Raw genomic sequence first — 15,765 nt, 5'->3', positions numbered from 1 at the left:
GTGCAGTGATGTTCAGTGATGTTCCGTGGTGTGAGGTGATGTTCAGTGATGTTCCATGGTGTGCAGTGATGTTCAGTGATGTTCCGTGGTGTGCAGTGCAGACAGTTCAGTTACGCCTCTTGTTAAACTTGTTGAACTTCTGAACGGACAGCACATTACGGGTAAACTGGTCCACGTGGAAATGTTGTCCTCGATTCATGAGCAGGTGGGGAAGTAGAAAGCTAAATAACACACAGGCTGATCAGGCAAGACAAGAAAGAAGGAAACCTGAGCAGACAGAATAAAACAGCCCTCCAGTCAAGGCACAGTACCCTCCCTCCAATATTCAAATACGCTCAAAATGTCCCCCCCGCAATATATTGAGATAAAAAATACAAATATTTCACTCACTAGCTTTGTGCAGTGTTAGGATCTGTCAGTGTTCCCATCGGTTGTCGATGAGACAGTTATTATTATTGTTACAATTATTATTGTAACACCCACCACTGCTGACAAGCTAACAGCTCTGATTTGCAGAGAACAGTAACTTTAACATAAATACATTGTTTTGCACTGAAGTAATTGTACTAAGTGGAAGCATATTTGATGAAAATGGGCCAATTTGCGAATGGTAAATCAATCAACCATCACTACTGATGTCAGCTATCATTATCTGTATTTAGTTAATTAGCCACACATTCATGCATCGTCCAACAATCGTCTCGGGCATATTTAATGTTTTTATGTATTGTTATATTTGTTAGAAATCCCACTTGAAGTCTCAGTAAAGTGTCAATCATTGTAATAATGCATATGAACATGTAGAGAGTAGGAGCTTTAATGTATTGCATATTCGTACAGTAACCTGTGTAGTTGTGCTTGCTCATGATAAATGGCATTGGAGTTTGAGTAAAGTCATAACATTGTGAATAATGTGTTGACAATCAGAAATTGTTAATGGTCCATTCCTGAATATTATGGCAAAAATATCAATTGTTTACTGATAATATTTCTTTCCTGTCCACTCTGTTGACACAGTGGAGAGGGCAGGTGTCTAACAGGTGAGTGAGAAAAAGAGCAAATATTGATAGTGAACACCAAGTAATGGTGGTAAGGAGAAGGTAATAATAAGAAGAAGAAAAAGAAGAAGAAGAATTTCATTTGTCCTGTTTTTGGTTCCCCCAGTTTTCTGTTCACGGCTATGGCCTTGCCTCCATTTAGAGTAATAAAGTATTGGGGCAGCACCGTATTCCAGTAAGATTAAAAATGAATGAGGTAAAGCCCATGATCCTCTTCCATCATGTATTACGATTTCTTGTCATTTGTGGGTACTGTATATTCCAAAAAAATATAGCAATTAAATTAATCTTAAATGTGGTTTATATGTTCTCTTCAGAAGATAAATGTTCTGTCTTATCATTTGTAATATAAAGATCTTCTAAACTTTTTTTACTTAATTCAACCATTCTTAAATGAAAGACGAGAACAAATGTCTAACAAAATCTGCCAACATTGTCTAAGTGAGGTAATGGTGAGGTAATGGTGAGGTAATGGTGAGGGAATGGTGTTACACTCCACTTTCCTCCAGGGACGTTTTTCTGTAGTTATCTAGACAAACGTGACATTGCCACGTGAGCTTATACTTCTATGTTCTCATAACATTTCAGAATTTCCCCTTAGTTCAGTAAGGAATGTGATGAAATTGTGGCATTTAAATCATCTGACTTGGTGTAGTGTGGGACACATAGCAGATGCTGACTAAAATTAATCTTTTCTTTGGAAATTACACATTGCTGATGGCAGATGACAGATGACACCCCATTGGTTGGTCACCATGAAAAGATATAAGAACCAGAACATCTCATCATGTGCATGACTTCCTCAACTTACAACTCCCTATAATTTTTAGCTTTGGTGCATACACTAAAACACAGAGTACAATGCTGAAAGGACATGGGTGCACTGGCATTACTGACAATTATGGAATAAATACACAGCACAATTTAAAGTATATACCACAAGAAACATTAGGGATAAATGTACAAGGCATGATTCCACAATAATTTACATTGTCCTGAACTTCCTATGGAGGATGTTGAAGGTGATATGGCGAAGGGGTAGAGTCTCTGACCAGTGGAGGTGTGCTGACAGAGTTTGGATGCCAAAAGAGGAGAACTTGAGAAACATCAACCAGTTTCGATCAATTTCATTATTGAGTGTGGTATGGAAGGTGTTTTTTAGCATCGTCTCAGGAAGACTGACTGAGTTTCTCCTCAAGAACAACTTTATCAACACCTCAGTACAGAAAGCTGGGATTCCGGCAGTTTCTGGATGTTTGGAGCACACGGGGGTACTTACACAGCTCAGAGAGGCCCATGAGAACAGAGGTGACCTAATTGTGTTGTGGTTGGACCTGGCCAATGCTTATGGGTCCATACCACAGAAACTGGTCGAGTTTGCACTTCACCGCCACCATGTTCCCAGTGAGATCAAGGATCTGATCCGAGATTACTACCATAATTTCAGGTTGAGGATCACTTCTGGGTCAATAACATCAGACAGGCATCGTCTTGGGAAAGGAATAATAACAGACTGTACCATCTCTGTTATTTTCTTTGCCCTTGCCATGAACATGGTGGTCAAGTCAGCCGAGGTGGAATGCAGAGGCCCCTAACCAAGACTGGCGTATGGAAGCCCCCCATTAGAGCGATCATGGATGACCTTACCATCATGACTACATCTGTCCCAGGGAGCAGATGGATCATACAAGGACTTGAGAGAATTATCACCTGGGCAAGGATGAGCTTTAAGCTCATCCTTGGTGCTGAAGAGAGGGAAAGTGACTGATAAGTACCATTTTTTAATCTCTGGAATTGGTATTCCTTCCATCTCAGTACAACCAGTCAAGAGTTTAGGGAAGCTATTTGATGCAAGCCTGAAAGATTCAGCTGCCATCCAGAAGTGCAATGACGAGCTTGGAGCTTGGCTCACTAAGGTCGACAAGTACGACCTGCCTGGTAGATTTAAAGCCTGGATCTACCAGCTTTCCATTCTACCGAGTCTTGTGGCCTCTGCTGGTCTACTGACAACAGTTGAGTCCCTGGAAAGAAAGATCAGCAGTTTCCTCCGAAAGTGGCTGGGCCTCCCATGGAGTCTCACCAGTGCAGCGCTGTATGGGACAAGTAATATCTTGCAGCTACCCTTCAGTGGCCTCACTGAAGAGTTTAAGGTTGCATGCACAAGAGAAGTCCAACAGCACAGGGACTCCAGAGACTGTAAAGTGTCATCAGCTGGCACTGAGGTGAGGACAGGAAGGAAATGGCAGGCTGAATAGGAAGTGGAGGTGGCAGTCTCGCGTCAGACAAAAGGCACTGGTTGGTAGTTTGGCGATGGGCAGAGCGGGCTTGGGTTACTTCCCAAAGACCCAGGTCAGCAAAGCTCAGGGCAGGGAGAGACACCATCTACTCCAGAAAGAGATCCGAGCAGGTGTGGAGGAAGAGCAAGTCAGCAGGGCGGTGGGACTCCGGCAACAGAGAGCGTAGACTAGGTGGGAGAATACAGTGCAGTGCAGGATTTCCTGGTTAAACATCATGCAGGCAGACTTCCATCATGTCCAGTTCCTAGTGCAGGCGGTTTACGATGCCCTGCCAAGTCCAGCAAACCTTCTTGCTTGGGGAAAGAACAAGACACCTACCTGCCTCCTTTGCTCTGGAAGACACTCTTTGGAACATCTCCTCAGTAGCTATCCAAAGGCACTTGTGGACGGTTGCTATATGTTTCGCCATGACCAGGTGCTTAAAGCAGTTGCTGAGAGCATAGCCTTAGCCATCACATAATTAAAAAAATTAAAAAAAATTATGTGCAGTTAAATAAATATGAGAGTTCACTGCAGGTTGTGTGAGGTGCTTGTGTAGTGATTTTGTAAGTCGCTCTGGATAACAGCGTCTGCCAAATGCTGTAAATATAAATGTAAATGTTTTCTAGTTGGACTGTGGTGTTTCCAGCGTAGGATGGTGGTTCAGCATCAATCTGGCCTAATGAAAAAACCTTTCCTGTGCCTGTTGGTTTTGGTTTTTGAGCATCTTAAAGCGTTTTATAAGATGAGAACTTCAGAAAAAAGTCCAGGGTGGAAGGTTTCTGGAGATATTCTGGTACCTGATTTATTGCAATAGAATGGAGACCTGATTCAGGTGAGAGGTAAGAGCACACAGCCTTGTGGTGCACTTGTGCTGAGTGAGTCAAAGAACGAGGCAGGAATCCACTTAAACATAGTGGTTCTAGTTAGGAAATTGTGGAACCATTTGCATATGGACTGACTGACCTTCATCTCGTAAGGTTTCTTCAGTAATATTTCAGGAGTAATTATTGAGTGTTCTGAATGCTGAGCCCACAGGTCCACAAACAGAAGTCTGGCACACTCTTATATGTGAGAATCAGGTGTTTTTATTTTATTGTGAACAAATTGGCCAAAAATACAAGAGAAAACTCAATATAGGTGACAAAATCCAGGTGGAGGTCTTGAGGAGTGGTGCGGCTGATGTCGGTGATCTGGCCGAATGCGTCAACCATGACGTTCACGGCTCAGAAGGATTGTATCTGTATTTGGAATGGGTAGACACTGTCCATAAGTGCTTCAAGGCAGGTGGGGCAGGTGGTGACCTCTGGTGGCAGGGAACCTGCACACCAGCTTGGTCCTTTATGTGTGGTGCAGCTATTGCACCAGTGATCATGAAGCTCTACATTTTGAAATCAATTGGAAATGCTGCCATAACTGCCTTGGCGTCTGAAGTGACCTATTGTCTGCATAGGTCCAGGTAGGTCCAGATAGGTACACATAGTCCCACATAGTTCCACGTACCTCCGGGTAGGTCCATATAGTTCCACGTACCTCCGGGTAGGTCCATATAGTTCCACGTACGTCCGGGTAGGTTTGCATAGACTATGCAGCACTTTCTTTCATCAGCTACTGCCACAGCAGCCTAGTGAATGAGACATGGTCAGTGCAGACTAAAATCTACATTGCACAGATGAGGCTTCAAATGCTTCTGGCATGACACCTCAGCCATTAAGATATGATGAGTTATGTTGTTAAGTTATGATGAACCTTTATAAAAAGGAAGGATTTAATATACCTGCAGCATCCAAATTTTGTTTGTCTAAAGATAAACAATTGATCAACTATTAATTCTTCCTTGCTATTTTATATTATTATTATTTTAGAGAGTCTGTGATGCCATCCCTAGCTTTATACAAACTACATTCCACCAGCTGCCATGTTGTTTATTACAGTGTGGTGTCAAGCTAGCTAAGTGTTCACATACATTTTTAATTGCTCCCTTACACTGTCTTTGATTCATACATACTTTAAGAAGATCATCATTCAAGACATGGTCAGTGCAGTGGGGCAGTGGTAGCTCAGTGGTTATGGTACTTGACTAGTAATTGGAAGATTGCCAGTTTAAGCCGCACCATGGCCAATTTGCCACTGCTGAGCCCCTGAGGAAGACCCTTAACCCTCAATTGCTCAAGTTGTACTAACTGTAATTTGCCAAGTCCTCTACAGTCATGTAGTTCTTTGAGCAGCTAGTCAAAACCCACATTTGTTGTTCCCTTCAGATGAAGAAGAAAAGCCTCTACCTACAGGCCATTGGGGTCCTGAATAAACTATAATCTAGTCATCACTTATGTCTCCACTCACACTGTTAACCTCATTGACAAGCTTTCCTTTAGTTTTGTAATGCTGAGACGTGGCGAGGAAGCAGGATGCTTAGGTAAGTCTCCGTAATGAACAGAAGTCTTTTATAAAAACAGAAACAAAACCAAAACAAAACACAAGACTTAACCGACGTTGAAAACAAAGTACAATGTGAGAAACAGGGTCAAACACAGACAAACACTACTGACACAGGGACCTAAATAAATAACTTAACATGGGCTGTGACAAGGGACAGGTGATATGGATGAGTGACTAACCCCACCCCAAGGCCGTGACATCTGGAGCGCCAATCACCGGCATGAAGGCCCCCAAGCTAGCGCCAAGGGCTTAAACCTGGGAGCCCAATGAGTTCAGGAGCAGCAGAAGGAGCAGCTCACCTCACAAGGGAAGTGGGGAAACCAAACCCTGTGCCAACCCAAGGGGAGGCACAACAGGTCCCCCAGGACCCGAGGGACAGGGCAAAACTGGTCCCAGGGCTCCTTCCTAGGTAACATGTGGGCAGAAATGTAGGGAGGAAGACAGGGACCAGAACAACAACAGACACTGGAATTGACACACTAACAGATAGGGGCAGGGAAACAAAGGGAGATTTAGGGACTTGTCAGACAACAGTGACTGGGACAGGGGTAGAGACAGTAACAGGGACATGATTGAAGAGCCCCATGGGAAGGGTAGGTGGAGATCACACCTCCGTTCACACCTCCACTTTACTGGTGGACCTGTGGGGGGATAAGCAGGCTCTGGAGCGGTGCATGCCAGATGTGACTTGCTCTTTCTTGGAGGTCTTGCGAGGGAGCATCCGGGCTATGGAGTGGTGTGCACCTTTCACGAATTATGGTGAAGGCTTCCATCTCTGCCCATGATTCTGCACTCAGATTCTGTGTCAGAAACATAATCAAGGGGAAGCTCCTCCATCTCCTGATAAGAGACCACTGAATGGTCAGATTCTGCATCTGAAAGTGAGTTGCAGAAGTCCTTCTGCCCCTTAGCTTTACCCTTTCCATAGTAGTTTAGGGAGTACTGTTTGACCCCCATAGAGTCTGACACGGAGTAACCAGGTCCCTCCAGGAAATGCTCAGGAGACTCCTCTTCCTCCAGGCAGGGACAGAGTGAGCCAATCTGGAGGACAGGCTCTACCACAACAGCAGGGTCGAGGGTGCTTCTGTTCTTTTTTCCTTTCTTCTTTTTCTTTTTCACTCTTTTGGGAGTGGAGGGTTGAGGGCCATTGAGGGCTGTGCTAGTGGAAGACTGAGAGTCACAAAGGGAAACGTCTGACTGAGTTTCGCCTGCCTCCTCCACTTGAATGTCTAGCCAAGCCCTAGCATCCCCTAAACCGGTAGTGTCACTCCTGAGGTACACATCTCTCATATCGGCAAACATGTGAGCCACACGTCTCCAGTCCTCACACACCTGCTTGGTGTTATGCCTTTAACTGCTAAGGCTGCTGTGCTCCCTTCTTGGTGACTCCAGTCCTGATGTGCTACAGTTTGGTACTTGGATACAACTGCTGTCTCATGACTGGCTCCTCCCTACCAATCAAGATGGCTTATATATGGACCAAGTTGAAAGACGGAAGATGGCTTCTTATGGCTCAGCTTTTTGGTGCTGACTCTGCTTAGTACTTGTTTTTCCGTTGCTACTTTAGTTTTGTCTTTGTTACCCTGTATCACTGTTTTAGCTTAGCAGCCCATAGCTTGTTATGTTTGCTAACCATGTTGCTAGCCTGTGAGTTTGTGTCCTCCTAGTTTCCCTGTGTATCCTATCTTGCTGATTGTTTGTGTGAGCCCTGTGTGAAGACTTTGTTGGCTGTAAAAACTTGCTTTGAGTTCTTTTATTCCACACTCCACCTGGCTAAATTATTTAAATTACTCAGTGTTGTTGTTACGGCCTCGCTGCCTAGACTTGGGTCAAAATAGAAAGTCAGTTGAAAGTCAGTAACAGAGTTTTAACTACTGTATAAATGTCACATCTTCAAGCAACCCAATCTATGACTGTCAATCAGCCTTAGCTGAATATTAATCATACTCATGTGTTCCCTCACTGATTACTTCTTTATATTAACTTGATTTTCCTTTGTCTCATTGCAAAGTGTTGGTTTACCTGCATATAAAGTTCCTTAAGGATTCGGATTCTTGACCGTGACTTGGCCTGTTTTGTTTTTTCTTCAGAAGTTTTTTAGATTATCATTTTGGTATCTTTGTTCATTATCTTGCTTCCTTTGTTTTTCACCCTTGCCTGTTCTCACAGTTACCGTCTTTTTGTCGTGACGTCAGATCCCATTGCAGACTACAATACCCAGCAGCCCATTCATCACCCATTCAACGACGTGACCAATCGAAGGCATTAAATCAGATCTGTTTCGATTTCGGACTCAAGGTCTTTGAGAAGTATTTTCCGACAGTTCATCTCTAAGTATACCGAGCGTTCCTTTTGGATAGTGTTTCTGTGAATTGTACCCTGTTTTCATATTTCTGGTTTTTGCCTACCCCTTTTGTATTTGTTGCCTGGTTCTTTGTATCTTTGCTCTTTTGGTTTCGGACTTGGACTGGCTATTTCTCTTCATCTTGGATTGCCCCTTTTGTACCCTGGATTATTCCCTCATCCCTGTGCTGTTAACAAATCTTCCCCTTTTTTCCTAACCGCAAGCGTCTTGTTTTGCCCAACCACTAACACTTTTGGAGTAATGTTTCGGGTTAGTTCTCCCTATGCCTTGTGTGTGGATCCCATCCCCCTTATCACAATATAAAACAATAATCTGCTATATATTAATTTACTCATACGGTATATACACAACATATACAGGATTGATCTTCTTAAAAAAGATAATTCAAGAGAGAGTCCACTGGTAACAGTGCACAGTTTTGCAAGAAACAAGACGGATCCTATGATCTCTCAGTTCAAAGAACTAAATGTCAAAGGATGGAAAGCCAATATGTACTGCAATAGAGTAGATGTATGTCACAATCAGTCCCTTCCATCATCCGTGTTCCATGTTTTCCCTGTCCCGTGTTTAGTTCTGTTCCATAGTTTCATTTTGTCCTCACCTTGTTTGACTGTATGATTTGTGTATGTGTTTGGTTCATTGAATGTTTGCATGTTTATTTGTATAGTTGTGTTGGTTTGTACTCCATGGCTCCTAGCCTTTGTTATAGCCTGATTCCCCTGTTTGCTTTTGTGCATTTGTGTGTTTGTTTTGTTTACTCATGTATCCCCAAGCTCTCCTTGTTGGCTCTATGACCCTGGACTGCCTAAAGAACTCTGATTTTGGATTTGCCCATAATAAGCCTTGCTCCTCTCTGCACATGCGTCTGCCTCCTTACCGCTCAACGTTACAATGTACCTAATAAACAAATTGGTGTACTCTGTCCGCGCATGTCTTTCTGATGCCTGCATCACTACAATGCATCAGGGGAGACAGAACAGGAGAGGGTAAGATAAACAAATATTTTATGTCTGTCACATGAATAAATATGTTATCCACTGAAGTCTACTTCACCAACAGTCATAGTACAAGGTTGGTATTCAAAGAACAAACTTGGTAAGTATATATAAGAAATATCCGAGTATCTATAGCCACAGCACACACACACACACACACACACACACACACACACACACACACACACACTCCCAGTAACTCCCAGTTTACATGCACAAAAAACTATATAACACTAAAGGAAAGCGATCATTTCATTTCAGGTTACTGTCAGCCTTGTCAGCAACATTGTCTGAAAGTCCCAACGTTCCGCCTGATGTCAAACTAAGGGGTTTCCACGGCAAGGCACGTTAACGTTTTCAACAGATTCTATAGTACACGGCTTGTTTTTCACTGAAGAGAAAATGAAAGCAACTAAGCACGCAAGCTCACTCCACAAGGCACGCAATGCGTATTCGTGATGTTTCACTGATTTAAACATAGCGAACAGCAAACTGGCAAGCAGTGGAGGAACTCCACTGCCCAGATGTTAAACTATGACCTTTTAAGTTTGGATTTGAAAGCTACGTGCTAACCGTCGCGTAACAGTGCTCAAGAATGTATGAACCGTAGTGTAAGACCCACTAAGACCCCCCCAGGGGAGGAGTTGTGTATGGGTGGAGTATGGGAGGAGTTGTATCCAGTCCCCATCCACCCTCACACTCATTCTGCTGAGAGTGGTGACCTACTCGGGTTTTCTCTCCTAAACAATCCATGATGCTTTCGATTTCTCCGATTAAAAACCAAACGCTTCACCGTGTGTCTTACCATACACTCGGGACGTGCAGAAGCGTCAACACCGGTAAGTGAAAATTACTTACATTAGGTATTATAATTCTAACATTTCCTTTATCATATAATACCCTAATTCTGAAATTAGAAAACAGGCCTAATTAACTCAATTGTCCTTAAGCCAAATAGTAAATAATATTTTTGTCAAGCACTCACTCGGTTAAACATCAAAAAAAGATTTCATATGATTTGATTTCATTATTTATTTATTTTTTAAAGAAAGCGAATGTCATAATAACTCATTCTAAATGATTAATTTGGGTGGAAATTACCCTTGGTATGTTAATGAATAGTAAATGAATCTGTATGGTTGCACCTGGGTCAGTGTGGGAAAATATCTCCAGGACCCCACACATAGCGTTAACCCGGATTTTTCATCTTAACTCATATTTCATATTTTATAATCACCTAATTTATCCGTAATCAAACATCTTGTTTAAAAAATCTAATGCATCTGGATCGTGTGGATGTAAGCCAATTAACGGTTTAAACGTACATAAGCAACATCCGTTAACTATGTGGACTTCTTCACGATCCAGACTTCACTTCTTCAGACGTGACTTACGCAGTGAGGAATGGACGGCGTGAATCAGAAATGCTTTTCTTTCTTAGCTTTCTGTTTCTTCACAGAGCATAAGGAGTGGCTGCAGACGCAGGGTGAAAAAAACCACAAAACCGTTCGCTTAGGGGAATATGTCTCAGACCTGGGGCAAATGGCGCTATTGTAAGTAGATATGGAATATGTCTCAGACCTGGGGCAAATGACTATTGTAAGTAGATATGGAAATTAAAGTAGACCTACTTAAGATTTTGAATTTTGAACTTTTAAACGTTTAGGGTAGTTCGGCACTGTCCGTTTTATTTGAATTAGCTTATTTGATCCTTCGTCATAGAAGTTGGAAAATAGTTCACAAACATCCTCACAGAAACACCTAAATCTTGTCAATGTACAATGTGAAATTAATTGAAACATGCAATAACAAGTAATTAAAAATGAATTGATTACACCTTCACTCGTGTGTATAATTCTACACAATCACTCTACCATTCACTTGGACTTCATTTCTTAAAAATGAGTCTCAAGACCATTCAGGCAGTTTGATACGCAAGGGCTGTTTTAATAACAGGTTCTAGCTCGAATATTACATATTATATCAAAACATATGTTCAAAGCATTTTTGTCCAAGAAGCCTGTGGATCTAACCATACCTGCCACACCTTTCTTTTATCTTATACTCAGGTTTTACAATAAGCGTTGTAATCCACATATATTTGTACCATTCCGGCACACTGAAGTTGGTTAAGTGATAACTGATAAATGGCAACTTGTCTTGTGCATGACTGTGCCATGTTTCCAGCAATCCTTTAATGAATGACCTGTTGTAACAGCAGGCAACATATCTTTGTTATTTTGTCTATATTAGATACAGAAATATACTAGCTTAGTGTGCTTGACCGGTAAATGGAAGGTTGCCAGTTCAAGCTCCACCGCTGCCAAGTTGCCACTGTTGGGCATCTGAACAAGGCCCTTAACCCTCAATTACTCAAGTTGTGTTCAGTAATAACTGTAAGTTGATTTAGATAAAAGCGTCAGCTAAATGCTGTAAATATATGTATAAGCTCTATTTGGAGACAAGAGTAATGTTAAATAGTTCTGTTTTACCATTTTCCTCCAGGGTCTGTTTTAACTCTGCTGATCGTCAGTCTGTCTGCCTTCTGTGCTGATGGATATGTAGTGGATCCTCTTTTACAATGCCTGAATGATGATGACTACGATGAACTTGAAAAGATAATAGACCAAGGGCTTCCTCCTACAAGGACTCCCCTCAGTGTGGCTATCATTGGGGGCGGCATCGCAGGACTTACAGCAGCCAAACTTCTAGAGGATGCTGGGCACAAGGTTTGTCCCCTAACAGGCTTTGGCTCTCAGACGTTTGAACTGTTTTCTGGCTTCAGTTCTACTGTAACTTCTTTAAAGGTCCAGCACTACCAACATGAATTCTGTTCAGACAGTATAAATTAATTAAATCGTATTTCACCTTCAAAAAGCATTAAATAAAAAAATAATTAAAGGTTTTTATACTTTTCATCATATTCCTACGTAAGTAATTGTAGTGGATTACAGAACTGCTAGAGATCTAATTAATATTCTGCTGCCTCTTGGGCTGTTTGTTTCATGTTGTGTATCACAGATGTGTCTGGTAAACAAAAACAATTGACAGTAATGTTACTGTAACAGGGAACAGACATGAGGCAGACGCATACGCTGAGAAGAGCGATGTATTAACCAACCTATGCTGGTTTTTCGAACTTGTAGTGTGACTACGTTGTGGATTCTGGATTCGCCCTGATTAAATCTTGCTCTTCTCAGCATGTGCGTCTGCCTCATATTCGACAAGAGTAATGAAATGTTACTCAGGCGAGCACGAGGAACATTACAATAACCAGCTAAGAGACTGAACAAACACAGGGCTTAAATATACAACGAAATGAGGGAAACCAAGGAACAGGCGAAACTAATGACAGGAGAGGAAACCAAACGAAGGGCAGAACAAACGGAACTAGCAAGTAAAGCAAAACAGACAAGACACCGGGTTGCCATGGAAACAAGGATGCTAGGGAGGGGAAAACCATGACAGGTACTGACAGTGTTCTCATGAATAAGGTTGTAAAAGTCGATTTGTGGAGGACCTTTAACCTGATGACTGCACAGGGAAATAAATGTATACTGCAGCGACGGTGTCATAGCAGCTTTACTACAAAGAATTAAACATATTTCCACATGGTGCTGGGATCTATTCTCCTACATAAATGTTACATCAGAATAGAAATCCTAGTTGAATATTATCACAAAGGTTTTGTAATCCCAGACCCAATTTTAGACCCATACTGCTTTTATGGTTTCTCTGCTCTGTCACACCTAACACAGCCATGTGATTCAACTGAGGGGTTGAATCAAGTGTGTTAGTGCAGAAAACACAAAGTTGCACAACAGAATCTTAAGGACAGAGATTGGCAAACAATGTAATAGCCTTTACAGTCAAACATATTACAAGATATGTTCATCTGCATTAGTATTTTGATTTTAACTGTCAGTCGTTAACCAGTGTCCAAACGGATGATTAGGTTACGATCTTCGAAGCAAACGATCACATCGGTGGAAGAATCCAGACATACAGGATGAAGAGAGAGGGCTGGTATGCTGAACTTGGTGCCATGAGGATCCCAGCTATGCACAAGTGAGTGAAAGTTCTGTGCCTTTTCATCTGTGCATGCCAAGCGGTGATGCTGTGGTGATCATTTTAATAGAGCTTAACCATCATCTCCTCTCAGATGCCATTTGTTTCAGAGTAACACACAAGAGAAAAAAAACAAAAGGTAGCTGGCTTATAAAATAGTATAATATGCATTTTATGCTTTCTTATAAGAAATCTGGGTTTTAGGTTTGAATTACAAGTTTTAGGTTTGTAAATCTGAGATAAAGACCCAGTCTATTAGACAGACTAAAGTTACTTCCTCAGGTGCTAGCCATTCTCAGACATAAGATAGTACTACATGATACTTACAAATCTTAATTCTCTTATCTAATATTTCAACCTCATATTTCAACCAAGGTAAAATGAACTTTGCATTTGTTTGGTAGTTATTTTTCTGTCTTATAAATTATCTGGTTGAATGAAAACCTTTCCTTCAATTTATTGCATGGGCTTTATAATGCTTTCGTGTATTGTTTTATGTTACGCTTCCAAAAAAGCTCTATTAATAAACATAGAGAAGGTGTAAGCTGTGATCATGTGAAAAGCGGGTGATTTCATTTACTTTCCAGGATTCTTGGAATACTGGTGAAAAAGATGGGTCTGAAATTGAACAGATTCATTGAAGAGGACATAAATACTTACTATTTTGTCAACGGGTTGCTTCAAAAAACCTACAAAGTGAAGGAGAATCCTGACGTGCTAAACTACTCTTTGAGTGAGCATGAGAAGGGGAAAACAGCCAAAGAACTTTTTGACATGGCGTTGTGGAAGGTGACGGAGGGACATAATATCACTCAACACCAAAAAGTCTAAATATGCTATTAGTGCCTCACATTATTTAGTTTGTAATTGCCTATTTACATTTATTTAAATCAACTTTCTTTGCTTACTAGATAAGAGACGACCTGAAGAGATATGGCTGCAATGAAACAATGTTGAAATATGATTCGTATTCTGTTAAGGTAACAAGTCCATGAATTATATTCATTAAAAGACACTGTAGTTGAAATTCTGCATATCCAGCTAGTTTGTTGATGAACGCATTTCTGTTGGACTGGACAGGAGTATTTGGTTAAAGAGGGTAAACTGAGCCTAGGAGCCTTGCGTATGGTCGGGGACATTCTTAACGAGAACAGCTTCTTCTACATCGCTCTTACAGAGATGCTCTACATCCAGTCGGATATAAACGATGAGACAGAGTAAGTGCATCCTAACTAGACGTGGGTTCATGTGTGCAGGCACTGCTTTTGTGTATAGTCAATGTAGAGTTCATTTAACGTGCTTGTACTGAATCGATCTCTTTCAGGTATTTTGAAATCTCTGGTGGCTTTGATAAGTTACCCAGAGCATTTTATGAAACATTGAAAGGAACAATCCTGCTGAAATCAAGAGTGAAACTCGTCAGTCAAACAGAAAACAATGTGACAGTCTCTTATCAAGACTGGCGCAACCCCACCGTGGCGACCAACTTCACATTCCACTGTGCCTTGGTAACAACTACAGCCAAAGCCACACTCTTCATGAACTTCCATCCACCTCTGTCGCCTCAGAAGATGGAGGCTCTGCGCTCAGTTCACTACTCCAGCTCCACCAAGGTGGTGCTGAGTTTCCGTCGCAGGTTCTGGGAGGAGGAAGGCATCAAGGGAGGGAGGAGCATCACGGACAGGCCCTCCCGGTTCATCTACTACCCCAGCCACAGTTTCCCTGGGACAGATGGAGGGGCGCTGCTGGCCTCCTACACCTGCTCCGACGATTCCGCGCTCTTCCAGGGGGTGCCGGACAAGGAGCTGATGGCCATGGTGCTGAACGACTTGGTGAAGATCCATGGCGACTACATCCGCAGCCTCTGTACTGGAGGCATTGTGAAGAAGTGGGGAGAGGATCTTTACAGCTACGGTGCCTTTGCGATCTTCACACCCTATCAGAGGACTGACTACAGCTCTGCCCTGTTCAGGAAGGAAGGCAGGATCCACTTTGCTGGGGAGCACACAGCCACACCTCATGGCTGGATTGAGACTGCCATGAAGTCTGCCATTAGAGCTGCTAAGAACATGAACAGTTTGGTTCAGTAAGCTGCTTGTAATTTGTAAATTTGTCACTTTAGTGTAGGTGTAAAAAAAATTAATTATTTAGAGCATTTGTACCTTGTTTTATACCTCTTTTGGGTTAGACAACTGCAAATAAATGACAAAAATGAATTATGGATCTGATTTTTTAGATGTTAATACAATAACAATTATTTATGTGAAATCAGACATAATTTAGAGGTTCATTTATACACTAGTCGGTCTTGTTCTGAAATGTCCAAGCAGGCTTTGGCCAGGGTTGGTCTTATCGGTAACCCAGAGAATGAGCTTTCTCATAAACTGTTAGGCTTTTATTTTGTCAAGTCGTCTTAATCCAACAATACATTTTAGGCTACAATTTGTAATATTTTCCCACTTTCTGATGATTTCTTTGTCATTTTAAAATAAATATTTTAAAGATAACCACCTTTGTCTTGTCGTCCATCGTTTGACTAGATTTAAAAATTAGCCTACAAAAAT

At 41.8% G+C, this 15,765-nt stretch overlaps 1 protein-coding gene across 3 annotated transcripts; it reads left to right on the top strand.

The window, feature by feature from the left end:
* The first annotated feature begins 9,838 nt into the window (after positions 1-9,838).
* il4i1 (interleukin 4 induced 1) lies at positions 9,839-15,689 on the top strand. 3 transcript variants are annotated; one of them, XM_027013669.3, is made up of 8 exons: positions 9,853-9,972; positions 10,593-10,686; positions 11,639-11,862; positions 13,089-13,201; positions 13,789-13,990; positions 14,113-14,181; positions 14,282-14,418; positions 14,526-15,689. In XM_027013669.3, exons 2-8 carry the CDS (start codon positions 10,656-10,658, stop codon positions 15,289-15,291), a joined length of 1,542 nt encoding a protein of 513 aa, XP_026869470.2. In that variant the 5' UTR covers positions 9,853-9,972; positions 10,593-10,655; the 3' UTR covers positions 15,292-15,689. The 3 variants fall into 3 exon arrangements, with proteins under 3 accessions (XP_081556731.1, XP_026869470.2, XP_081556732.1); XM_081700606.1 differs by having other exon boundaries at positions 9,864-9,972; positions 10,575-10,686; XM_081700605.1 differs by lacking the exon at positions 10,593-10,686 and having other exon boundaries at positions 9,839-9,972.
* The last annotated feature ends 76 nt before the right edge of the window (positions 15,690-15,765 follow it).

This window comes from Electrophorus electricus, chromosome 17, assembly GCF_041902795.1.
Source record: "Electrophorus electricus isolate QZ-2024a chromosome 17, ASM4190279v1, whole genome shotgun sequence".
In the NCBI taxonomy this organism is placed as follows: Eukaryota; Metazoa; Chordata; class Actinopteri; order Gymnotiformes; family Gymnotidae; genus Electrophorus; species Electrophorus electricus.
Note: the sequence above shows the minus strand (reverse complement) of the source record. Positions and strands in the feature narration are given on the sequence as shown.